The sequence below is a fragment of the Lissotriton vulgaris genome, chromosome 9, assembly GCF_964263255.1.
Source record: "Lissotriton vulgaris chromosome 9, aLisVul1.2, whole genome shotgun sequence".
Classification (NCBI taxonomy): domain Eukaryota; kingdom Metazoa; phylum Chordata; class Amphibia; order Caudata; family Salamandridae; genus Lissotriton; species Lissotriton vulgaris.
This window is the reverse complement of record NC_141697.1, coordinates 138,039,777-138,067,573: the sequence shown is the minus strand read 5'-3', so window position 1 is coordinate 138,067,573 and position 27,797 is coordinate 138,039,777. Positions and strand designations below refer to the sequence as shown.

The following is a 27,797-nucleotide window of genomic DNA, read 5'->3' as shown; positions in this document are numbered from 1 at the left end:
CACTGTCCCCAAATAAATCCTGGGCTGGCAACGGGCCACCAGTGCTGAGCAGCTGCCGCCGGCTTCCCCCAAAATAGTGTCACCTGGGGCGGACTGTCCCCATAGCTACGCAACTGCTCGTGAGAACAAATCATATTATTTATGTAAAGACAGGCACCTGAAAAAATCTCAACCCTGAATAAATACTTGAAATACATTGTTGAACCAAACACAATGGGGCATACGTAGAAGCCCCTATCACCACCACAACGTCACCTATATTGAAGTTGTGGTGGCGATAGGGGCTGCACCTTATGTACAAGGCATTGCTAAGCCACTTGCCGTGGCTTAATGCTGCTTTGTTCATAAGGCCCCCTTTCACGCTATGGTTAACATGAAAGGGGTGGGCAGTGGGTGTTGCGGTGTGTGTTCCACTGCAACACCCATTTATTTTGATGCTGACCCCTATGTACCAGGGTGGCATACATAGGAGGCAGCGCCAAAATTAAGACCAGGTAAAAACTGGTCATAAGTTGGTAAAACGAGGATAAATACATTATTTCTCCTCGTCTTCGCCTTTTCCAAGTGTGCTCCCTTTGAATGCAAAATAAAATCAACAAAAACAGAAGAAAAAACAGTTGAACAACTACCACTGCTCCGTGTAAACTATTAGTTTTAAAAGCAAACAGAGTCAGAATTGCTGTTATTCCTGGCCCGTCCAGAATCCCAAAACATGTGGAAACAGCCAATAGTTCTCTTTGAGAAACGTGACCCTCTATGCTGCCAAGGCTAATTTACATTGTGGCACAGCTGCCAGGTTTTCGTATTGCCTTTGTGTGACATGCCAGTGTTTTCTGTGTCCTCACGTGTGACATATTAATGCTTATGTGTGACACTTTAGATTAGTTCCGTCCGTGTAATGAGGTACAGTAATGGTCCTGAATGAGTGTGGAAACAGCTGCAGCTCCATGGCTGCTTAATTAATGTCAGAAACCTACCACCCTTTCTTCAGATACCCACCCTGAAATGCAGTGGGTGCCCCGGAAGAAGGAACGTATTCAGGGCCGGACTGGGAACCAACACCGGCCCTGGCAAAGTGCTCTGCAGACCCCCCTCCCAATCCGGGGGGCGGGGTGGACGGGGGAATGGAGGTGCCGCCGAGCCCTTTGCTAGGTTTTTGGCCGATTTTGTTGCAGGGCCGATTTTGCAGAAATTGGCCCTGCATCAAAATCGGCCCCCAGGGGCTCAAAACCGGCCCCCACTCTTGCGGCGCACCGGGGGATTGCCCGCTGCCCGCTATGGCCAGTCCGGGCCTGAACGCATTGCTCGATCGAGCACAGGGAGAAACGCAACCAAATAAAACCTGAACAGAGCAAGAGAGGAGTCCTGGAAAAAAGGTACCGACTGGCGCAGTGGAGTAGCCGGAGCACCATAGCTTAAAGCAGAGGGATGGTTTGTTGTGCAAGCATTCACCATCCTCTCATGGTGTACAGTGCCTGCATGAGCCGAAAGAAGGGCCTTTTGTACAGAAGGTCAGAGGTAGCGATGAAGTGCCTGTGAAGCCAGTGGGCAAGGGTGCACCGTACCCAGTGCTTAATTCGTAAAAAAACCCATAGGTGCCAGGGTTCTAGTTAGCAACCACTTCCGCTTGCACTGCCCATTGTCGCTGTCAATTACATTAACAGCATAACTAATAAGCCACACTCCTACAAGTGTGACAATTTCTGGACTCCAAACTTAAAAGAATGGTTTTGCAGCAGGTATTAGTCATTCTTAATGTATATTAAAGCAATACACAACAGTTGTTGTGCTCATCTCTGAATTACAAAAAACACAGCCACCATGTGGCAGACTGTCATGGGTACCAGTGCTGACAATTAAGTGGCAGAGCCGAGCACCGGAAACCACCGGCTCAAATTAAGCACTGCTATACACAGGCCTGGCTTGACATTCTGTATCGTGTTGTGTTTTGCAAACATGCAAATGCATTGAGGGTGAATAAAACGCAGGGTTTTGGGTCACTATCGCTTTAAAAAATTGAAACTGCCAGATTTTTAACATTTCTAGGGAAAAAGGCACATTTAAGGAACATTGTTAGTGTCTCAGCTTTGACTTACTAAAATGTACATGTTGCATGCGCTGGCAGCCTTATGCAGTCTGTCGCTTAGTGACTCGGACACTCTAAAGTTACATTATGGTGCCATGTGTCACTTCTGTGATGGTGCAATGGTGCAGAACTGCAAACTTCATAAAGCGGCTCTCTCTACGAGGCTGAGTTTGCACTGCCTCTTCGGACACAAGAGCACTGTAACTTCTTGAACCATCTCCGGAAAGGGGGTGAGAGGTGAAGGGATGGGTAAAAGCCATGGCAACTGGGCTTCCAATTGAACTTGGTCACATCCCCCTTTTAGCACATTCCTGTCCTTTGTTAAGGTTGAGAAATTAATTGCCACAACTTTAGTGATTTCCTCCAATAACTTCTTTTTATTGAAATTATTTTCATTTCAAAATTCTTCGTTTGCATTAATGATCATTAATATTCATGAAACTCCAATGCATTTCGAGCTTTACTAGCTCTTCATCAGGGAGTGAATCCTACAATAAAAGCATTATACACTAGTTTATATGCACTCCTTTATGTCAGCATTCCAAACCTGTATATGTTTAATACATAAAACAATGCCTCTGTGAATAAACTGAGTGACCGTTTTGTGCATGAACGTGCTCGTAGTGAAAAGTAACGTCCATGTGTCACACTAATACATGCTATTAATTTTAGTTGTGAACTCGAGTTTCATACTCACACGTTCGCAAATTCCATGTAAAAAAACAGGGATCTATGCGGGTAAAAGGATATTTGTAAACAAAATAGTTCAGAAACAAGTTCACTTGTGAACTTTAAATAAAGTTTTTCATCGCGATTTAACCCGTTAAGCGCCCGCAAATATTCCGCCCCAGTGCGGACGTTCGATTGCGCTAACGGGATTCGGACGTCCAACGGTCGTGCGCAGCACTAGCGAGGTAGTGCACGCGACGACCGTTGGACGTTCGGAGCACTCAACGGGTTAATACCAGCGCTGGCTCGCGCCAAAAGGAAGGTCTTCCAGCCACTCCAGCGAAAATCAAATCGACACCAGATTATAGGTGTCCCGGTACCTCTTTGGACATGGATTGAAGCATGTGGTAGCACTGAGTTAGGTTACTCGACATTCATGGAGAGACTGTTTCCATAGTACTAGACGTGGTAGGTAGCATCTGCACCCACCACATTGTGTAGATAGTTCTTTTACACTAGGTCCTGAAGAATTGAGGAGGATCACTAGGACCGCGAGGCATGAAACATGTTGACCGTTAGAGATGAGCATAGCTGAGCTGAACCCTTACGAAAGCAAGCTGCCACTCTTAGTTAGTTTTTAATCAGGTGGATAGCCAGCCTGAATAAAGTCATGTTTTGGACTATCCAACCTGTTTTAAAGCCACCTCTATTCACTCATATCTACACCACTAGGCTCCTCACACGCACCGCACCATACGGCGAGGAACAAAAGATCTCCGCTAAAGAGCCCCTTTATGGTTGCCCGTTGGGTATTGCAGCGCTGACCCGGCGAGGAGCAGGTCCATATGATGAAGCATGACACCTAGCTTGCTGGGTGTGTGAGGACCCTAGTTCCGACAAGAGGAATTCCCTTCCTCTACTGTTATGTTTCCTCTGTTTTCTTTCTCTCACCCACCCGAGGAACTGCATACTTTTCTCCTACTGGACTCAATGCCACCATACTCTGCAGCACTGTACGCCAATACACTCTACACCAGTCTACTCTACTCTGTGCCACTACAGGGTATGCCACTCTGCGCGATGGCACACTATGCCACTCCAATACACGGCACTCTGCCTTTTTACAGCACTCTTCTCCACATTTCGCCATTCCACTCTACGACACTCCACAGGACTATCTTCTACGCTACTAACTTTTAGCCATGCTGGTGTACAACTTGGCTAAAATATATTGGCAAAGTCAATAGCTCTTGCATAGGTAAGACCTATTGGCTTTGCCAATGCTTGTTTATGTTTGATGGGGACAGAAACTGTCATGAGTGCAGAGAATGGAGAAGCCGCTCTGGTCCTTCCTTTATGTTAAGGACCAATTCTCCTGGTACTTGGTACAGTCAATAGGAGCCAGTATTAAGTTTCCAGAGGAGTAGTTTCAAAGGAAGGAAAACAAATAGAATAGACAAGGTTGGCTGTGAGTCAAAGGGATTGTAGAAGAGGTTGTGGTTCCCACAAGATGAACCCAATTGAACATCACCAAAACAAATTAATGATAGCTGCATTGGTAAAAATGCAATCAAATTATACAAAATGGTATAGTGCAATCAAAACTATTGAATCTAATGTTTAGATAAGTGAAAGAAACACATAGTTAGCAAAGATGCCACATATAAGTTGTGTGGCTAGTCGAAATGTGCACTTCAAACACAAAATATCACAAATACAATATTAAAATACAGAAATAACAGATGGAAAGTCCACTTCGCATCATGGTTTTAAGACAGACAATGAGCTAAAAGCATGCACCATAGTGTATTATGGTTCATTCCTGGCGAGACCACTTTGAAGTACAAATTGAATGAAGATTGTTTTTTAGACACTTCCTTAAGATCTTGTAGTTAGATTGTGCTCCCAATGTGGAATACTGCCCTTTATGGAACAAACGCCCCTATTACCTGAAATTAGGGGTGGGCGGCCAGCTACGCTACGTGCACGGAGTGTGCGTAGTGCCGCCTACTCCGCATTTTGCGGAGCGGGCGTAGCCAGGCGGCACTACGCACGCTACGAAGACGGAGCGTAGCTGGCCGCCACCTGCCTCCCTCCCGCCCTCCCTAAATACTTTCAATTAAAGCAATCAAATAATTTAAAACGCACTTACCTTGCCCGCCGCTGCCCGCCGCGTCCCCGGGGCTCGCTATCTTCTGTCTTCTTTACTAATGCGCATGCGCGGGCGGCCGCGCATGCGCATTTTCTCGTGAGAAATGCGCATGCGCGGCCGCCCGCGCATGCGCATTAGTAAAGAAGACGGAAGACGGAAGATAGCGAGCCCCGGGGACGCGGCGGGCAGCGGCGGGCAAGGTAAGTGCGTTTTAAATTATTTGACTCCTTTAATTTAAAGTATTTAGGGAGGGCGGGAGGGAGGCGGGTGGCGGGGCTGGCGGCCAGTGGTGTTTGCGGAGTGGGGCTACGCGGAGTGCGGAGGTGGGCGTAGTTTCTCGCCCACTTCGCGTAGCTCCGCGAAGCCCCACTCCGCCAACTCCGCCCAGGGTTACCTGAAATGTTTGCTGTTGGTGTCTGCTTCATCTATTGTTCCGAGTTGGTGTACCCCAAATCAGGTCAGATGTCCTGGATCTGCTGCACATGACTTTAAATATAACCATGTCTTAACCTAGTACCCAGAGCAACAGATTTTGTGGAGGCAGGTTACATCTGCTCTAGCTGTTGCATATGTAGGTTCATCCTGCACATCTGGTTCTGCATATTCTGTGTTATGTGTTGAGAGTGGTGGTGATGTGGTTTTAATGAAAATGTATAAATGTATCGGCACAGAGTGATCAACATAAGGAAAATTAGATATTTTATTGAGAAACTGTGTGTAAGAAGGTGGTTCTGACACCATGGGCCGCCCGGATTTTTCGCTTTTTGAGCACCTAATTGTTGAGCTTTTACTGTGGGGGAGCCTCATAATCTGGGACTCACCCTCAGTGAATTCATAATGAAGGAGACTGCATGGAGATTTTACTGGTGTACCCCTGGCTTGACTAGGACGCTGCACAGCAGCTGGAGTATGGGACACCGTGCTGGTTACATACAGACACGGGTGTACATGCGAGTGCACATGTGTAGGGGCTGCGCAGGGAAGATTCCTAGCATGCGCAGTCCAGGAGCAGCTACAGAGTGAATGGTGTGGCAGGACAGAATTGGGTGGTGACATGGAATAGGCTTTATAACATATATAAGTCAGTGTGTCTTACTGTGTTTTCACTTCATTATTTCCCTATGGGGATGTGGGGCCCATGGCTAAAATGAATTCCACAAGGCCTACAGATTCCAGACATGCACTACAGTCCAGTGTAGCGGATGTGAAAATAAGTATTCTGCAGAGTCAAAAGATATTTGTACTGCTTGTGGGTCGTCCAGCAATGTCATATTTCTCTGAGTCCCTGGCTGGGATCTAGCCCTGGCAGGTTAGATTAATGACCTTTCTTCCCAGAGCAAAGATCTTCCCTCCAAGGAGAAAAGATAGGTGGAGCTACAAGTCAATCCATCAACTTCTGTCGCTGGGTGCCAGGCACCAGGCTGCATCACGTGAAGGCAGTGAGGGGTGAAGGAGTTGGGTTTCATAGGCAATTTGGCCAGAGACACTGGACGACGCCATGTTTGAACAACCCAAAGACTGGACAAGAAGGAGGGAGCAGGGGCAGGGAAGTGATGTGTCGCTGTTTGATAGGACACACAGAGACTTCCTGCCAGCCCCCTACTCAACTTTTAAAAAGTACTTGCACAGGAAGAGAAGCTCTCTCTGGGGTGTGGTCTGCTGAGGCGAAAGGTGCTGGAGCCTGGCGCAATGGGCAGTTGAAAGGAGGACACTCCTGACTGCCCCCAGGCCCCTAAAAGTGCCAGAGGAAGAGCCCAGGACCGATGCGCAGAAGAAGAGGCCTCTGTGCAGGGAGAAGAGAGGCAAGGGAGCCAGTGAAGACCGCTCCCTGCAGAATGCACCCCCTTGAAGACCCAGAGGACGAAAGAGAGTGCTCCCAGTGGCTGGGGGACGCCACCAGGAGCAAGAAGAACAGGAGATGTGTAAGATGGTGTCATAAGCAAAGTGGATTTAAGTGGCTAGACATTCCTGCTAGGGTGTCTGACAGTATTTACAACATAATCCTGTGATCATCTGTGATGCCTTTAGGGGCTGTAATTGCAATGCATTTTTAATGATATCCAAATGTTCTGAGTACTGTCATTCAAAAGTGTGTGTAAACATGTATTCCTGCTGCTGCACTTAGGTGACTACCCCAGACTATTAGCCCTTACGATGTAGAGGTGCATACTGTATGGTCAGTAGGAGATTATCAGTCAGGGCCATGTGTTACCAAGGCAGGTGCAGCCTGTTTAATGCTTTTTGAGGTAATGGGGGGGGGTCGCCACTGGGATGGTGCCAGTGCGCAGGGCCCTCCCTTCAGGTTAAGACCAATTCACTGCATTGGGGGCAAGATGATGTGCATACATGGGAGGGGTGGTACTAGACCCCACCCCCCTGCGGCAGGGGTGGAGATGTTATGCAATGTTACAAAGTAATTCCATCAGCTTATATATATATTTATAAATTGGTGTATAGTATTGAGTGGTGTGTGTGTTTAATAACGTAATGTACTCTTACTTTTACAAAGCAAAGTGCTTACTGGACAATCAATTATTGAGTGTTATTTTTTTTGTGCACCTGCAAATGACGATTACTAGCCCACACCACCTCCCTTGAGTAAGCCTCAGACTGCTCTGCAACGATACCCTCTGAGAGTCAGGCGCTGCCCTAGGGTGTTTGGTTCCCAGTGAGAACAAATGTGTCATGTTAGTTGTGCAGGCCTCACAGATGCTGCCTCGTTATCCAATATTTTAACATTAATAATGTAGGTCTCAATTTTAAAACGGTTGTTGTTGTCTGTCACCATTGTATTCTTACAAGAAGTCATCTTCTGTTTTTCAATACAGCTACTCAGTGCACAATAGAAATGATGTTTTCTACTCAATCGCATTCTCTAATGCTCAATGATGCTTTGTTCTCATGCTTCATTCTCATGCCATGTCAGCAGAGTGAATGCTTTCTCAATGCCTCACCTATTGGGACTGCAATGTAATTTCTCATGAGAACTTAAACTTGACATGTAACAGAGTTAGTACTAACTATAAGGTGTTACAGGAGCACTGGGTATGAGAACTGTATTGTAAAAGCCTGTGGGAGAGTGCTTACAAATGTAATTTTTAAACTGTATTGCTCTTTCTATAATATGGTTTGCTGGAATATTTGGGCCTTTACACGTTCACACCAAAATGTATAGAGCTTTTTGTATTTTACCCTACAAAATATGCTTCACCCAACAGGTATTGGGTTCACTTCCTCCTCATATTTATCAGGCAACACTATGTTGGACTGATATCTGATTTAATATCTATTTACTGAGTTATATTATATTCTGTCCTACTATTTCACAATTTGCATTTTATTTTTTATATGAAAAATGATTGACCAAAGACTCTTTACCACCGATTTGGCTTTATGTGATACATTTAAGCTTTTTTGTTGTAGTTAAGTTCAACAGCAACAGGGATATACCCAAATAACCCTTCTAAACCTGGGTATTCAATATAATAGGAGTAACCAACAGTCGGTATGAAGGAATAAATCATACACTAAATTTGGTGAAGGTATTCTTTATTTACCTTCCCTGTGTTTTATAGTTCACAATGAATATATCATACATGCATTGTCTCCTCATAGCCAATAACACTTTTTCAATGAATTACAAAAATTCTCATATAATCCTATTCTGTACAAGGACGTAAATTCTACAAAAAACACAAAGTAACCCTAAATAATAATACAATTTTAGATAGTGGCTTCCATTCACATCTGGACAGATCACTCTGAGGTAGTCGTAAACACACACTTCTAAGTCAAAAACCACTACTTCTATGATTTACAGTGTGACACTCTATAATTTAGAGGTGCACTATATCTCCATTGACTCCTCCAGAAAAGTGTAATCGACGTGACCGCGTTTCAGCTAGAATATTGCATATGGTTTAGGGATCGGACAATTTTGACCTGATATCCATATAGGCTTTTCATTTTGAGACGACTCTGTATCACCAGGGTACATAGAACTGTTGCACTGCCTGCATCACAGGAGGCTTGTAAGTGTTACACATTAGGGGTGACATTGGAGATCTCTGGGGGTTCCCCATATCTAAGACCCCACTTAGAATAATTGTTTGAGCCTGTTATATTCTGTTGACTGAATGTTTGAAGAAACAGTTCCAGGTGAAGGACGATCTCAAAACTCCCTGCCATGCTGTGGTTGATGTTGGAATCAACCTGGCGTGTATTAGGAAAGCAGTAACAGACCCACAGGTGGTCACTGTCCAATGCATCATGAGGTCCTTCAACTGAGTATTAGAGTTGTCTTACTTCCGATTACAGACCTGAACACAACACTGAGAGTCGTGTGGCGGTCTAATGAAGAGATGGTCTGGCTAATAAGTTGGAACACCCGACCTTGGACTCCCAGGGAAGTTCTGGGGTTGTTTTTGGTCTTGATATTCCCATCAAGACTGGATAAAGTGCAACTGGTATCAGGTCTTAAGCAGAGACAGAGATTTAGTCTTCCGCTTTGGTGGAGAATACTCCAGCGGTAATTAAATCCCTAGAACATGTTACATTACCACTGATTTTCAAAGGCTTATACATTTATAATCTTCTCTATATCGAGCACAACATATTCCAACGACATGGAAGAAAATAAATGAAGAAGATAAGATGCTAGCACAAGTGCGATGGTGGGGGCAGGGCAGACAGATTAGGGCGTATTGCAGGAAGACTGCTTTAAGTGCGCATGACAGATTGGCCGGCTGTCTACAGTCGGCCAATCTGTCATGCACACTATAGAACCTGCAAATTCAGTGCTGTAAAACAGCAGAGGGATTGCAGGCATAGGTCCCCACCCTCAAAATGGGCACTCGGTTTGCATACTCCAAACCAATTTTGGAGCTCCAGCTCCAGGATTGGCTGGATTCGTAAGCAGGAAGTAAACCGCCTTCCTTTCCTATTTGTCGTCTTCGGGAAGGGCAACAGACATCATATTAGTGAGTTTTACGACGTGCTGCGCCAGAATTATTTTAAAAGTTGCTAGCCACCCCTGCACGTAAACCAATCAGGTACATAGCTTACTTATCCCAGAGAAGCATGATTAGTGGAATCAGCAGGCTAAACGTCCATAGAAAGATCACAAAGTATCAGAACCGAAGTACATATATGGGCATAGGCATTAAAAAGATTGCTAGAAACTGACAGAGGAGCCTCCTCAGTTCAATGTCCCAGATGGGAGTCATCTTACAAAAGGCAGAGTAGAGAAATGAGGGGCGCAGGATGAAAATAATTGTAGCAATGTGGGTAGTGGCTGTAGAACCTTTAACCCATTCTATGCTCATGACGGAGCCGCTCCGTCATGAGCCTCGGTTGTGCTGTGCTCATGACGGAGCGGTTCCGTCATGGCCCGCTCGGCGCGCCTGCGCGGCACGAATTTTGCGCCTGCGCGGCGCGAATTTCACGCCTGCGCTGAGCGTTCCATTGAGCGGGCGCGTTCGTGACGGAACCGCTCCGTCACGAGCACAGCTCAACCGCGGCTCGTGACGGAGCGGCTCTGTCACGAGCATGCGAGCGCCGCTCGACCCCCCCGCCCCCTTAGCGCTGCGGCGGAATTCCCGCCACAGCGAAGGGGTTTAACAAAGCAGGAGAAATCAATTTTAATGAAAATAAACACTGTGGTAGGAAAGGACATCAACACAGATGCACGAATAATGACTAAATATTCATGATGGACACCCTTGAAGTCACTCTTGGCAGAAAAGCCAGATTGACGAATAATGCAAACACCAAGAAGAGGAGGCTTGTGACATACTTCATCCGCAGTTCTCACAGATCTGGGGTAATCAGAAGAAGCTGGGAGAAGAACTCATCAAGTAATTGCAGATTTGTGCTTACAGCCAAAAAACTTTCGACTTGACGTAGAGGTAGTGGTGGGTGTAGTGTAGTGGAGGTAGTTGTCATGTGTCTTTTACCTGAGCCCTAGTGTCATGAGGCAAGAACTAAAATCAAAGAATAAACTTCGATGGTTAAAAAGAAGAGAAAAAGATACCCTTAGGCTTCCCTGTTTGACCAAAGTGTATGTTCTTGGGCAAATATTTTATTACACAAAGCTATTTCATTACGCTTCTTTTTCTTTGTTATCATACACAAGAGCACTTCCAAACATGTGAGTTCAGAATGTGTGCTGTACAAAAACCTATTATGTTCCATTTAAAAGACTATGACATTGCATCATCTCTAATAAGAATCTAGGTCACATAGGGTGCAGATGAAAGCTGACTTGCTTCTTAGTTCACTTATTGCATTGTGGCAGCAGTGGTAGGAATCAGTGGCGGCTGGTGAACTTTGAAAGTGAAGGGGGTAAATATCCTAGCCTGACTTCCTTCGGTTTCATCACGTTAATTCAATTTTTTTTTTAATGATGTGAAAATGAGTAGAGCTTTCAGTTGTAGTACTAGCGCAGGACAGGAGTGCTAGGGGCCACGTGGCGCTAGGCCTCGCGCCGACACAACACTCACCTACCTGGCAGTGTCAATAAGGACAGCCATGACAGGGAGTGCGGAGGGGGTTTCTGAGATATGGTAGCAGGATGACGAAGGGGAGCTGATAAGGTTCCTGAGGGAAATACTAGGGACCAGGGGGCATATTACCAAGGGCATTATCGGGACTTTTTCCCGCTAATGCGGCGATAATTTTATCGCCCTATTACCAAGCTGTCGCTAACACCAGTGGGGGGAGAGGAGCTGAGAAGAGGATATAATGATAATCTAACTGATCCTCTTCTGTCAGCTTGTTTTCGCCCCTCTATGCTGTGCCTGCCTTTAAGTACAAGTACTTGCTTGGGATGATATAACAGAAACTATGATTCAGAAGGTAACACCATGCAGGTGCAGAGCTCATGCGCATGCATGGCACTCAGACAACCCATCAATCTCTTTGTGGCTTTAAGACCTTGTGACATCTAGCACACTAGAGCTACCAACGACCAACTTTCTAACTGAACAGCTGAAGTTCCGGGCTGTTTGTTGTGGCTGTGGCTCTTATCAATCACTCCTCCACACATCACATTGGAGACACCATTTTTAGGTCTCGCCTAGCGATGCAGCACATGCGTTGCTCACCTTGGTGAGTCCTATTGTTGTCGGTTTTGCTAGCGAAGGGGGACAGGAGATGTTGACGCGCCCGGACAGGCAATGTGCATGCGTATGGCTTGCTCGACAACGTGCGCATTGCACCCTTGCTCTTTCACTTTCCCACTTTTGGGTTACTTCTGGACACGGTATAATTCACAAATTAACAAATGTAAAGGTCTTTTGTGAAGAAAAAAGAATTTCCCTTTCTGCTGTGGACCGCATTTTCTTTTGTTTCTGCGTCCTGTACCTTTTAATTAGATGTAAAAAAAAAAATGGATCACGGTCTTGAAATTTAAGAAGAATCTTTTTTAACGTGAGGTTTTGCTTGTTTTTTTGTCTACGGAAGGAAATCACGGAATGGTCTCAAACAGAAAACATAGTGAAACCCCAAAAAAAAGCTACTAAAAGATTTTTTTGCTCACCAAAACTGGAGAAATCTCTTTACAGTTGTTTCCTAGATTGTGAGGTGAACTGACAGACTACTTTGCCGCCTCCTCCTCCGGGAGCGCTCCTTGTTTACCTCACAAATACCCCCTCCCCCCCCCCCATACCACCCGGACGCACGCTGTCCCAGATAGAAGATGAGGGTCAGTTCCTGCGAAGATTCAAATAGAGATTTCTTTATCGGCGGTTCCACTGCCTTCCCTGCATGGCACTACTGGTAAAACTTTAAAGCCAAACTCTAGTTCTTTGCCTTCCTCTACATGCCCTCTGTGATGCCTGCTGAAGACTGAAGTAACAGAACAGAATTCGAGATGAACATCCCAGCAGCCAAGAAAATGGCAGCCGCTACTTTGAATAGGTCTCGCATTTACAAGCATTTAAGCTATTGGCATTGTAAAGACAATGCCTTTTATTTATGTTAATTATCAAAACAGATAAATAAAAGGCATTGTTATATACAATGCCAATAACTTAAACTCTCGCAAATGCGACACCTATTGCACTGCAAATGCTTGCTACATATGTGTGCCATGACTTCCAAGGACACGTTCGCGGTGGGCTGTTTCTCCGTACTAAAAGTGCAATGATTTTGGCGTCTCTTGTGCTTTTCGGGGTGGGTGAATGTTAGATGTCGTATCGGCCATAATGATGCTCACTGCTGGTCCTTCTGGAGACAGGCGAGCAACACTGCCTGCTATGCCAGTGTTCCCCTTTGGCTTAACTAAGAGCAGACTTTCTGGCACTGACAGTCCTGAAACTTACCGCTGGCCCCTAAGCACATGGCTTCTCGTTAGACTTGTGCTAGCTACTAAGCCCCCGACTGGATTTGGCACCTGATTTAATTTTCATTACATCTGTCCTGCTTCACCTGGCCAGTGCTTAATTTGTAAAAGAGTATGTGCCAGGTTCGTTCTCAAGAGGCCACTGCAGTTTGCACCAGCCATTATCCCTGCCAGTACTGTCAAAGACAGTACCATCACAACTACTAACCATCACACTCCTACAAGTGTGACAGTTCAGAATATTCCAGGCCACCCAAAGCTATAATGATGGTGTGAGCTGCATGTATTATTAATCTTTAATGTATATTGTTGTGCTCATCTCAAAATTTGACAGACAGCGCCACTATGTGGTGAACTGTCACTAGAGCCAGTGCTGACAATTAAGTGCCGGTGCCAAGCACCGGAAACCACAGACACAAATTAAGCACTTTGCTTCTTATTCCTTCTTCCATTCTAAGGAAGGTCTACTTATCTCAATGAAAAACAAAGCCACATGTTGTGGTCACACATGCCGATCAGCAGGCTGATAGAGGGGAAGGGAAGCTGGCCAGTTCTCCTTCTTCAAGTTCTACTGTCTGCTGTGCCTTATTCACCCCAGAGGAAAACAATCCTTCAGTCAGCGATGGTGTCCGTCTTGATTTCTTTTGGTGGAACATAGCAAATTTACCCATTTTCCTTTGGTGGGCTTCAAAAACTCTTCCAAATTATCTCTGTCCCTTTCAACAAGGTTGATGAGCTTGTCCATATAATTTGGGTTGTGTGAGGATCCTCAGTCCCTACGCTGAAGCCTTGGTCTGGCTCTAGCACTAAGAGCCCATACACGAGCCAAGCCGATGCAAATATTTGGGATGTAAATCATGCAACAAAGAATATGATAACGTGTCTTCAGAATTCATCAAACTGTATTTTTTTAACACGCGGAAGAGTCTTACCTTTGCATGTCAGGTTTTTTAAGAAACAAGGACAGTTTTTAATCATGAACTGAGAAACATTCCTGCCCACATCCTTGTGGTGATGCTATTAGTGAAGTAAGAGGGAAGTCTATTGTGATGGGATTTTTAAATGTGGCATAGATTCTTATTATAGATGGAGAAACATTATAGGCTATTAAACACAAGAGGGTTTTGTACAGCCAAATATATATATAATATTGAACAAAGAAGGAGACTCAGTCAAAAAAGTATTTGGCTCATATCACTCAAAATGGTCAAGCAGGGAAGCCAGGATTGATACCATATTTTCCAGTTTCACATTGTGCAATTCAACCACCAAATGGGTATCTCTTTGGTACATCAAATGTATGTTTTTGACCTCAGTTCCCCTTGTTATGTGGTTGGCAGCTCTAGCTACTTGGCCGCATCACCTCCTGTGAAAGCTTAGCTAGTTTTAGGCTTGGGGTTCCAAGAGGCCCTTGAGCTGGGCTACAGCCAGGCTCCTGGCTTAAGTTTTAGCTTCCAGTGGCTTGCCCACCTCTAATGACGCTACACTACAGTTCCTACAGCATTAGAGGTCTGACTGTGCAATACAAACCACATGTAAGGAGGCACAAAGGCCATACAAGGCACCTGCTTTTGATGCACCTCAGATGTTCAGAAGCACAGGCATTGGTGTACCAGGGCTCTCCATCTCACCTCATGGACATGTTGCAAATAGAAAAGAAACAATAATAATACTCACCAAAATGGCGGTGTTGCCCTCGATGAATTCTATGAACACCTTCAGGACTTGCTCCCGTGTTTTTGTCCTCTTAAAGTGCGTGTTACAAGTGCCGTCAGCTCGCTAAAGACAAAGAAACATATTGATCAGGTGATGGTTCACTAGAGGGATGGTTCAACAGCATATAGCGTTACTTCTTTCTGCTACACACATATTTTGTTTACATTGATGCCTTTCTCAGATGTTATTTTTTTTATTTACTCAGAGTTGGAGTTATAACCAAGCATAGCACATAGTGTGTTTTGGCTTCCATTATCTGTTTCTTCTCACTCTACCTTCTTTGCCATTAGGCAACCATTTTTTGACTGCAATGGTGATTCCTTTATCGCTACCCCAGCAAGCTTTTACTCCTCTGGGCTGGACGTACTACCCTTTTGAAGACATAATATACATATGAACCCTTGCTGATCAACAGTTCACTCTTTTACCCCGCCTCCATCCTGTCATCCCATCATTTTTGATGTTTCTTGATTCGAATTCCCAGGAGAGAAAATTGTCCCAAAAATAAAATCATTAAGATGGTTATTGAAAAAAAAGTGTACCCCAGAATTTAAGGATTTTTTTTCATTGGAATCAGGGCCATGGTCTCATCCTATGATTCCTGGCACGCTATGATATAGCCTTCGAATCCCAAACTCTAGGCTATTGGAGCGCACAAGGAGTCATTTAACAAACTTTCAGCATTGTGGTTTTCCAACCATGGTCAGCCCAAAACCCAGTTTCTACAACCCCTCTTGACATCCTATAAATAGAGACAGACACTTCACCCCTCTGGCATCCCAGTAAGCTCCCATCCTGCTAGTAAGAGATAGTGTGGGCAGATTGAAAGGTTAAAAAGTATACAGTGTGTCTGAAGAGTGATAAAAACAAAGAATGCACACCATGGATCACTCATTCATCAGGCACCCGCTTTCACATTTGATCAATCACTCATGCACACTTGCCTCCTCTCTCATTCAGTCACTCATCCTTCAGTCACCTGCTCATTTGCTCACTCGCTCATCCATTCACTTACCTGTCTAACTGCTCGATCAATTGCTCATTCACCAACCCAAACACTTGCTTGTTTACTCACTGATCTGTTCACTTGCTTATTCATCATTCACCGTCTCATTGATTGAGAATGGTTCTCAAGCACCCTGGATGGCGGCTGCTGCAGTCTACACACTTTTCAAAGCTCCTGAACATATACGTTTAGAACACATGTGCAGCACAAGAATGCAGGGGTGCACAGATGGCCCAGACAATGGAAGGACAAGGACTTACTGTTTATTCTTATTTATTTTTAGCATTTTTATACAGTTCTTCTAGACCCTGAACAGTGACAGAGCACTTCACAACGAAAGGGAACAGGATAAGGACCAACTATGTTGCAGGTGAAAGAGAAATGGAATAATTTATTATTGAGATAAATCATAGATATTTACTTATGTGGTTAGCATCACTTTAACCCTGGAGCATTAAAAAGTATTAATAGATTTATAGTTGGCCTTGATTAAACATCTTTAGTTATCAGCAGTACAACAGAAAGGCTCAAGAGATATTTCCATTTGTAATAAGAGGCACTTGTTTGAAATGGGCCGGCATGAGGTCTTGATTAGTACATGAAGGAGACATGGAGCTGACTTGAACTCTCTGGTGATGAGAATTGGACATAATGTGTCTCGAAATGGTGCAACTGACAGGCTTCATATATTGCTGGTCAGAAACAGCATAAGTGGTGGTGCAACAGAAGGAAGCCTACATCATCAGCAGCATGAACAACGTGGTAGACGTTAGGACAGGTTTGAAAGATGATACTTTAGCTTGACTTTGCAGATTTGCAATGAGGGAGCAAGTTTTATAAGGGGTTTGAAAAGTATTCCAGAGCCCAAGGCCATTACCTGAGACAACGTGCTTAATGGTGAACTTTTTTCTTTAATTAGGTGTTTTAAGAAGTAGTGACAATTTGCTTCATAGGTTCCCTTTTTATTGAACGGTTCTAAGTTTGTGTGAGTTGCGACAGAGGAACTAAGGTGTCTCACTATGAACATAATAGAAGCTATTTTGATTTGTGAAGTGAGAATAACTATTAAGGGACTTTCCCTATATAGGCGGTCAACCTGGCTGCACAGTTGAAGTTAGTTGAAAGGATTAAGGAAATCTGGCTATTGGAGAGTTCCTGCATTCTGTACAAGATAGCCCCAGTTACTGTACAGAAGCTTTGAAGTCATGTTTACGGATTATGAGTCTCATACTATGGAGCACATTCAGTTGAAATCTGTCATATTTCGGGCCTTAGTTAGACCTTAGAGGACCGAGTACTTCATCATAAAGATGATGGAGTACCCTATCGCATGATAGAGTACCTATCCACAAACTCGATCCACTTGGTCAATTATGAGTTTGGTAGATAATCAGCTTTCTGACAGCGGTGCCCCAACTGGCTCTGCCATAGGAATACTTAGTCCAAAGGATTAGGGGTCATCGGAATAGGGGCAGTAGACCACATGCTCTATTTAGAGCAGACAGTCCGATGTTCTTTTTTAGGTTTCGCATGCCCAGTGCTTGTGCTGTGCTTTTGAAATCTATTGTATTCAATATATCTTAAAAAGGGCTTACATCCCGCCCCAACTTCTTATTTGTCCCTGTGCTTGTCAATTCACTTTTCCTTCTTTTCTATTGGTTGTAACATTGTATTTCCTTTTTTTTTGGGGTGTGCTTATCTTATAAATATCCCGTGGACCAATTACTCATTCACATTCGCTTTTATAGCTGGAAGTTCTTTTATTAGGTTAATGCTGGGATTTGACTCTTTTTAACTAATGTTTGCGTACTTTCTCGGATTTTGTGGCAGCATGCATGGCTATGTTTCTTTGTTTCTCCGACACTTTTATTATTTAATTATTTAAACCTAATCTCTCCTTGCACCCATTTCAAGCGCGCTTGTCGTCGGCATGTCATGTTTTTGGTTTGTCTGAAATGTGCACTTGGACACGAACCCAGCTCCCAGGTCGTCAATTCTGACCATTAGTACGCCACATCCTCTGTCCTGACCCTTTTCCTGTAGTTATTTTTTAACAGTTTAAAACATGCCATGGTTCTGAGATTCCAGTGGCTGTCTCATTCGGCTTGATTTGCTTAAGTTATTCGTAGATCTTTTTATTAATGCTGGGTTTTGTTTACAAGTGAGGCCACTACCAAATTGCAAGCATCAAAAGTACGTACGCATGTATACACGTGCGCACACACTTTGTTTCTGTGTAGTGACGCAGGTACACTTTTAAGGGGTAGGTGCTGTAAGGCAGTGCACTAGACGGCAACCCCTTTTACGGTGCCGAAGTGACTCATTACTTACTAATAGGTCGCAATAAGAGCGGTCACTAATTGAACCGAAGCCACCTTGTAGTTTATCACCAGGCTGACCGCTTTTACCTTTTTTCTTTAGCAGGGTTCTATACCCATTCACTGTTTCTTTTCACTTTATTGGTCCTGAAGAAGCACCCTGGATCATTATGACCATCTTTTAGGGCACGAAACATGTCGACCGAGAGTTACTGTGGTGCATTATAGCCTAGTCAGTAACACACAACCTACAGGTTTTTATTCTGTATCGGGAACCCACACATTAAACTTATGTCTCTTTGGTATACTCTGGCCAGTTTTATCATTCACTCACTAACTCACCTTTCCTTACGAACCCTCAATCTCACACCCTCACTCATCATACGGCGTTACCAAAAGATCTCCGCTAAAGCGACCCTTCGGGGGACCCGTAGGGCAATGTAGCGCCGACCCGACGAGGAACACGCCCGATGATGAAGCATGAAATCCCTCGGGATGTGTGAGGTCATCACGAGACAAGACTTGCGCTTACCTCTAGTCTGTGGGGTTTAGACCTAGGTTTCTTTTGTTCCCACTTCTACTTCTTTTTTCTGTGGACAACTATAGTGCCCACTTTGGAGCAGTTACCCACCGTTTGGCTTTAGTGTAGTAACGGGGATTGACACTAGCAGTTTACTGGTTTATTAAGGGACTATTCTGCAGCTTAAATAGGGATTTCCCCATTAACCACTTGCAAAGCCAGCGCATCATCATGTATTAGTTCACTCCTACTGCCCGTAATGTCGAGACACAATTACACACATCAGGAGGATTCAAACCTGCAAACCTAAGACTACAAACCACCAGTGCACATCTCACTGGTCTTGCATGTCACAGAATTCCTGTGTTTCTCCAGTTCCTGAGGGCCTGGCAAAGAGTTAGTTACCCCCCTCCCCTCTGAGGATCTCATGTTTATTTTCCCTTCTTGGTATGTCAGAGTTCAGTGGTAATGTGCGCCCAAGTTTTTGTTTATGACAAGCATTGGTCATTTGTAGGTCTCGCACATGCGCTGTCTCTCTGAGACATCTGGTAATCTATATGCGTGGTGAAACTCAACCTATTGCTGGTTAATATCTCGCCGCTTTCCATTTTATTGGCTCTTCAGCCGATACGTAACTTCTGTTCATTCCGGCAGCTGCCCCTCCTAACTTCAGCCTTGTTACGCTTACACAGCGTAATTGTTTTTTTTTTAAACAGTGTGTATGAACATGCGCGTGCAACCTCATATTACACACATGCGCCAAAATGCATGTTTTCCTTGCGATCCCGGAAGCCAACCTTTTTTTTATTTTTATTTATTTACTTTTTTTTATAATGACGGCACCCGCTTTTAGACTTTGAAAATCTTAAGCTAAAGCGCGGGTGCCGCAATAGCTTTAAAAGTAAAGAAATAGAAACAATCTTTACTTTTGACAGCAATTGCGGCACCCGAGCTTTAGCTTAAGATGTTCAAACCCTAAGCGCTGGTGTCGTCATTGTAATAGAATAGCCCTGAACTGAAGCTCAGCACAAGATGAAGTCCAAATGCTTCAAGCTCTTGTTGCTGGCCCCTCCCTTGTCAGTGTTAAGGTTTTGTGATAAACACCCAGCTTCAAAGACAAGGGAGGGTTGTTTGTTTTTTAAACAAGGCAGTTTTCTGTTCGCTGGACTGAAAAATTCATAGAGTAACTTTTGAGGCACCTCATGTTTCTTACATGTCCCCACCAAAAAGAACCACAAAAACACTCGGAAAGGTCATGATTCTGCATCGTAACTTCTCCAAGTGTGCAGCATTTTTCACATGCACACTCACGTCTCCTACACAGCGCCCGGACCGCCGCTGCCGTTCTCCACTGGTTTAAGGGTGTGTGCATAGAGCAGGGATTAGCGGTATGATCGTTTAAACTCTTTAACAGTGGACGTATGCAGGGTTCGCCGATTAACTGCTAAAGTCATGCATATATTAGTATGAAAAATGCCTTGGAAGCTATAAATTTCGGTTTTGAAAGCAGTCCTATACCATGAGGTGACCCATACTTGGTAGCAAGATTCACCGTGAAAGCAGAGCCCACGCGGTCTTGATGCACTGACACTGAGTGCGGGCACGAATGGAGTGACCAACAAGGGACATGCAGCAAGTGTGAGCGTGAGGACCATCTCTTGTTGTGAAGAAATCTCTGATAACAGCCCCAGTGAGCAGTGAAATGTGCTCCCAGATTCAAACTAACGTCTAGCGTCCTGTTGGAAGGTGAGCACACTTGCGTGAACTCAGAGATGGGCATGAAGCTGACAGCTAAGAGCCTCTTTGGTCCAGTCCTTAACCAGAGTTGGTTCTGCCTCCACACCCCCAATTTTCACCCCGAGTGTGCTGGGTATACTCAGACGTAAGTCCCAGGCTCTCCACACCACTGGAGTCAAGCTATCCAGGCTGAATGAAGGCTGATAGCCAGAAACCGGTCCTTGGATGCTTGATTCCGGTCTGGGATAGACATGGCTTGGTAGTTCGGAATGGACTGTTCCCATGGGGCACAGGGTCAGAGCTGATTTGCATATAGCCAGTGTCTAACCCAGGGTGGTGTGGAGTGCAAAAGATCGATGGATTTAGGCCCAGATCCTTGTACTGGGGTGAATGTATGACATTGTTCTACATTCTGTCCATCAACTGTGTTTTTTGCAATTTCCACACCCCCAAAGCAGGTGAGGGATGGGGTAAAAGTTTCTCAGTGGGTAGAAGGACATGGCCACCACTGTTTGATGGTGAGGAGCTCGAGGTGGACAGGATGATATCATCTGCTGACAGCAGTTAACTACTTCAGCAAACAGTCTCTGATATAAGCTGTCTGGTTCTGCCCATGTGTAATCTGCGTGGCCTTCAAGTCCACAGTATTACTCTGAAAAGTAACATCACTCATAAAACAAAAACACAAGCAAACTCAGACATATTCTGCAAATGACAAATGGAGAATAAAAACAAGCATTTGCAATGCAATAGGTCTCGCAGTTATGCAAGTTTAAGCTATTGGCATTGTAAATGACAATGCCTTTTATTTATGTTTGTTTTAACGGAAACAAAAATAAAAGGCATTGTTATTTTCAATGCCAATAGCTCATACTCGCATAAATGCGCGACCTATTGCATTGCAAATGCTTGTTTATATATGTTTCTTGAATGTGGAAGGAGTCTAAAATCAAGCTTAAATATGACAAAGTCCTGGAAGTAGAATAGCATAAACTTGAACTCTGACTGAGGTGGGGCATGTCGCTTCCCACACGTCTAACACTAAAACTGAAAAGATTGCATGGATCGTCCCTGGCAGTAAGTGTACATCTGGCAGTTTCTGTGAGATCATCTTCAAAGTACAGGGGGGAATTTTCTGCTATTACATAATTGGGCCATGATGCATGTGTTCCAGGGACACCTGTATGTGTCATAGTGTTTTATAGTCCTTTGTGTGCAATAATCTGAAGGGTGTCACTCAATCCAATAGCCCTTATTTAAGTATTTTGCATAAACGGAAATGGGGTTTAAAAGTATGCGTATGACTAATATTTCACTGAAAGAGTGTGGGGGTGTGTTTTTCTTTTTACTTTTCGTTTGTTTTTATGTGCAGAAATAGTGAAGGAAATTGCTTTCCCTAGGTGTGAGTTTGTAGTGATGAGGTCCGTAGCCAGGATGTAGATTTAAGTAGATTTTTTGAGTTCAGTTACAGAAAGTTGAGTTGTAGAGATGCAGCCCCACCAGGAGCAGTCTACCTGCTGCTCAGCCCATACTCCAACTGACACACTCAAGCATCAGGCCCCTACACATTCCATTCAAGACCATCACACAAACATTCCATGCATCACATTCACACTGGCTGAGCAGCTAGGAAAGAAAGTAACAGAGAGTAACCAGATAAATATAATACCCTCCCTTCTTACACAAAACTAAATTGAAACCTCAAAGTACAAAAAAGGTTCAAACAAGGAGAACCCCAAGAAATAGAAAAATGGAAAAGTAGTGAAAAAGCAAGAAGAAAGTGAACCCAAACGTGAAAGGATCATAGCAAAGATCCCAAGAAAAATCAAGTGTGAGCAAGTAGGAAAATACACCGGAGACATGCAGGAATAAGTACAAGAGAAAATGAAATAAAAGATTAAGACCGAAGTACAAGAGAAAGGAAAGAAAATTCAGGAAAGAAAGAAAAGAACGTTGACTGCTAACCATGCAGACGCAGAGGCCTAGGGGCAGACAACGACGAGTGTGCACAATGGTGCACACAAACAGTGATACACATGGGACTGGTACCCATTAGAACATCTATAAAGAGGTTGGTAGCTTGAACAGACAGCTGAACACAAGGGACTCATACCCCTTAGAACCCCAATGTGGAAGTTAGAAACGTGCACAGAACAAAAGAACACATGGGACTGGTACCCATTAGAACCCCAGGGTGGAGGTTAGAAACGTGTGTTTTCGAATCCCATCCTCATTGCCACAAATCTGTAGTGATGAGGTCCATAGCCAGGATGTAGATTTAAGTAGATTTATTGAGCTCAGTTACAGGTAGTTGAGTTGTAGAGATGCAGCCCCACCAGGAGCAGTCTACCTGCGGCTCAGCCCATACTCCAACTGTCCCACTCAAACATCCAGGCACCCAAACATTCCATTCAAGACCATCACACCAACATTCCATGCATCACATTCACACTGGCTGAGCAGCTCGGGAGAAAGTAACAGAGAGTAACCAGATAAATATAATACAGGTTACAATATAGTTAATGCATTATCAAGAGGAAATGCTTCATGGATTCACTGCACTGATTTATGAACAGAGGAAACCCACAAGGCCTGTAATTTATGCCACAATAATAAGATGCCAGTTTGTGATAATCGATGTAAAATGCAGAAGATGTTTGTGCAATGAGATGTAATCTTCCTTTGTCTGAAGATGGATGGTGTTCTCATTCACGCCTCCAGAAACAGGTGATGAGATTTAAAATGCGTGGGGTATGCCTGTCTTAAGTGAGATGCACAGTCATTGAAACGTGAATGGATGAATTATTAATCAGGTAGTGCCTTGTGACTTGGTCTTAAGTCTTCACATGTGTGCTGGGACACAGGACCATGTTTGAGAACGGTCATCAGTGGAAATGTGTGTTGCTTGAAGTGCATGTGAGGCCTTGGTTGTCATCCAATACATTTGATTCTTGTTGCAGTCTAGCTAGTTTACGGGAGAGCAGGTTGGAGCTGGGCCCAAGTTCTGCCAGCCACACCCAATCCTTAATCTTGGCAGAGAGAAGAGGCAAGGAGGAGCAGAACCAATGCCTTCAGGCGAGTGCCTTCAATCTCCCTGTTCTAGCAGCCTGGGAGACCTGTTGAGACTCTACCATTACAAAATAATCAATTCCTGTTGGTAAAGGAAGCCCTAGAGTGGGCATCAATGGTCTCTACGCTGGCCCTACATTATCCTAATAAGTGGTCATTATAAGCTTGAGCCAGAGGCCTGGCTGCGACTCAGCTTTAGGCCCTGATGGGCTGCCCAGCCCAAAACGAGTCCGGCTTTCATGAGGCTTCTGCTGCCACTCCATTTCAGCCGCGGCCGGCAGTGGGGGTACCTCCAGGGCGGTGACGTGGGGGGAAGGAGGGGGAGGGGCAGGGTGGGGGTAGTAATGTATGGATTACGGGGCTTCCCAGGTAAGTAAACATTTAAATAAATACAACGGATTTCGCTGAGTGCACTGCATCCCCAAATGCAATGCAGTGCGTGCAACGAAATTAGTTTTTATTATTTAAATGTTTACTTACATGTAAAACTCCGTAATCCATACATTGCTGCCCCCCACCCTGCCACTCCCCCTCCCCACGTCACCGCCCTGCAGGTACTCCCACTGCCGGCCGTGGCTGCTCCCTTTAATCTCATTCACCAAGAATTAAAGACACGCTTTAACCATTGATGCTAAAAAGGAACAAGATACTCGTCCAGTTGCTGAATTGCACAATGCGAAAACAAAAAGCTGGGATCTGTCCTGACTTCACCAACTGACGTAATTGTGTTGTCTTAGGAACATTTCTCTCTTGCATTTGATTTAATAGACTGTGGCCCACATGCATCAAGCATTTTTGGAGTCGCAAACGGTGCGATTCCTTAAAATCGTCCGTTTGCGATTCCAAAAATGCTTTTTTGGATGCATCAAGCAATTTTAGAAATCGCAATGCATGATTACTTTTTAAATTGCGAATTCGCAATTAGAGGGATAAATTTACCGAGTAGTTGAACCACTTGGTAAATTTGCAAAAAGTGTAAATAACGCAGAAAATGCATTTTTAAAACATTCATGTTACGGACACACATGTCCTTAGGACATGTGTGTGTGCAACATGATGCGAAAAATACATTTCAGGGGTGCATGGGGGGGTCATTTAGACCCCCCTCTCCACCCTTGAAATGGATTGATGAATTGCGATTTTGGAATTGCGAATTCGCAATTCCCATTCATTCCTATGGGCATTTTGGCCCATAGGAATAAATGGGAATTGCGAATTCGCAATGTGAAAATCGTATTTTTTATGCGATTCGGTAAAAATAGCGATTTTTACCGAATTGCATAAAAAAGGAAAAAATAATCATGCATAGGCTTTTGCGATTTCTAAATTGCGAATCGCTATTTTTCGCAATTTAGAAATCGCAAAAGCCGATATTGATGCATGTGGGCCTGTATCTTTGCTACATGTATGATAAGCATATATGATGGTGCACATGACAACTGGTTTGCCTCTCTGTTCACTAATGGCATTGATGTCACGGGGGGGGGGACAGTGATGTAACCTCATGTACTCAGTGAAACATTTCCTCACATTAGAGAATTAACACTGTTTCAATTTTGAAGAGTGTGTGACATATTTTTACATGATATTTGTTGCACGAATTACAGAAGAAGCATTTTCCTGACTATGCCTAGCTCTTGGAGCCCGGCCAGGTCTTCGGCTCGGCTCTCCCTGTTAAGTTGTTGGGTCGCCCACCTTTACGGTCACCAGTGCCATGGACGAGTTATGATCAGCCTCAGCTGTGAAGCACCAAGGCAGCAACTAACACAAACAGCGCACACTGAGCAGAAGCTTGTGCCAATGCCAGAGCTTAGTGCAAGGCAGGTGTCTGGCTACACATACCTACACATACATATATACATTTAGCGCCACAAATGCAGGGGGCTATGCAGCTCCAGGCAGTATGCATAGAAGCTATTGGGAGTGCGGAGCAGGGGAGCGATCAGGGGCCGTATTACACAAGGTGCCCCCAGGGCACTTTCGAATTACAGAATGGACCACAGACACTTCTACAGCCCCTTCTGTAATACTGAAAGCGCTTATGCACTTACAGTGCCAGTGCTTTCTCCAAAGCGCGTTTCCTCATTTGCATGGGGCATGGGAATCCCTTTGGCTCTGCACCGGTGCCGTATTACAGACGCGGGCACAGAGGCAAAGAAGCTCTCAGGAAGCACATTGTCAGTGTGCCCCTCGATTGCAACCCTTTGGCAGGGGGTCCCATGGACCGCCAAGCACTCCCCTTGCAGGTGGGCCCAGTCACGCGCTGCGAGGCCTTCGGGTAGTTATGCGCTATATAAGTGCAATTTTTCATTTAATTTCATTTCATTTCACTGGCTGCACCCGCCTGCAAGGGGATCTCTAATGCCCTTTAAAAGTGCAGATGGGTTGCCGCTTGCACTGTGAAACACGGAGCGGCTACTTTAAAGCTGCTCCATATCTCATTTGAATACGCTGCCCCCGAGCAGCACGAGTTTGCTGCTGCCCTGGGGTAGTGCATTCTATGTAATGGGGCGCACTTTCACTGTTTGCACCCTGCGCACCTGTTTTAAGGTGTGCCGGGCGCAAACAGGGAAAGTGCGGTCATTACATAATAGGGACCCAGGTGTGAAGTATTGGTAAAAAACAGCAATTCGCCAAGAATCCAGCAAGACAGTGTGTGGGGGTGGGTGGTTTAGAGAGGACTGTGCCCTCAGTCCATTTGTTTGGTACCCTGCTGGGGCCCCACCACCACAGCAGTTGATTGCTGCCCTTGCTAGATCGCAATACCAAAAAAGAAGCATTGGCAATGCCAATCGGTCTCGCTTGTCCAACGAGTGCCTCAATCAACAGCAGCCCCTCTTCCCTGTCGTTACCCCACACTTAAACTAACCAGATTGAAACAAGCCCTTTGCTAAAAACGACACCTCGCTGCACAAAGTGCTGGGTGAGTCTCTAGAGAACTCCTCCTGCAGCACAGATAAGGAGAGTACAATATGGCGTAACTGAGAATGTAGAAAAAAACAGGAAATGGATTCAGATGAGCTCGCTTGATATGAGAACCCACCACATATGTACCTTGTGCATAGAGGTATGGTTATATGTTGTACAATAGGCTTTTATATTGATTGATCTGGTAGTGTTGAACGTTGCTTTATGCTTATGGTTTATATGATTTCATTTAATCTTAAGCACCCTACATCTGAATGTAGTGCAAGTTACAGGTTGATTGTGGCGTGAGCAATCCAGGCCTTTATCCTTCAGTGGTCGATAACATTATTTCCATGGAGTTGGCGAATACCGGTATGTATTATAAAAGTGCAAAGGACATTTTAGTTAGTGGTGTGGGCTCTCCAAACAGTGAAATCAAATTCACGCGTCATATCTGGTGCTAGTCCCACATATACCAATATACCGACACTGTTATCATGGACTAGAAAACCGTTTTAAAAGAAAGACTACGTAAAATTAAATATTGACTCTCTTTTAAGCAGGTGTGTTTTCCGTGCAAGGCTTCTTCTGACAGGTAATAAATGACCAGGGTGATGGCTCACGCCGTCCTGATAGAACTTTTAAAGCCTTGAGTGAGTAAAGCGGCCCTTTTCCTTCCCAGAGTGGTAAAAACTGACTTTGAACTTGTGATCTGCAAGTTTACAGCATATTTATCTCCAGTAATGATTAAGCCTGCATCCTTGTCAAGGGTTGTAAATTAGTGCGAGACCAATTTAAAGTGGTCAATAGGCAAATACCAAGGCATGGGGTTTACAAAATCATACCTGTCAGACTTAATGAAAAAAATACAATTCAGGTTCCAAATAACGAAAGACCTTTGCCAAAAAAGGGCAATTTTTGTTTCACAATTTAGCAACCTCTTGTTTGCGAAGGGAGAATATATCAGATAACACTAAAATGTATTAACACCTGTTGATTTTCAAGGACGATAACCCCAACACAACATAACGACGATCCTGCTGAAGAGTTTCGCCTCACTACTCTTTTCTCTCATTGTTATTTTATATATATTGGTGTTTGTTTAGTGCAGCACTCTGAACTGAATTGTCTATTGCGCTGGTTGAATATTATCTAGTGCAGATTATGTCGATCAACTGAAAAACTTCAAAACTATATTAGTTGCATTAGGTTTTCAATTAGGACCTGAAATGTTATTTTTTATTTTTCAGACGTGAGGTAGGTGAAGGAAATGAGA

General features: G+C 44.4%; 1 protein-coding gene across 1 annotated transcript in view; it reads right to left on the bottom strand.

Moving 5' to 3' along the window:
- The window catches only part of ITPKA (inositol-trisphosphate 3-kinase A), a 589,909-nt gene that overhangs the window by 54,031 nt on the left and 508,081 nt on the right, over nucleotides 1-27,797 (bottom strand). The window contains exon 5 of the mRNA XM_086937204.1: nucleotides 14,926-15,027. Within this exon, the coding sequence (XP_086793330.1) occupies nucleotides 14,926-15,027 (102 nt within the window). The remainder of the gene's footprint in view (nucleotides 1-14,925; nucleotides 15,028-27,797) is intronic.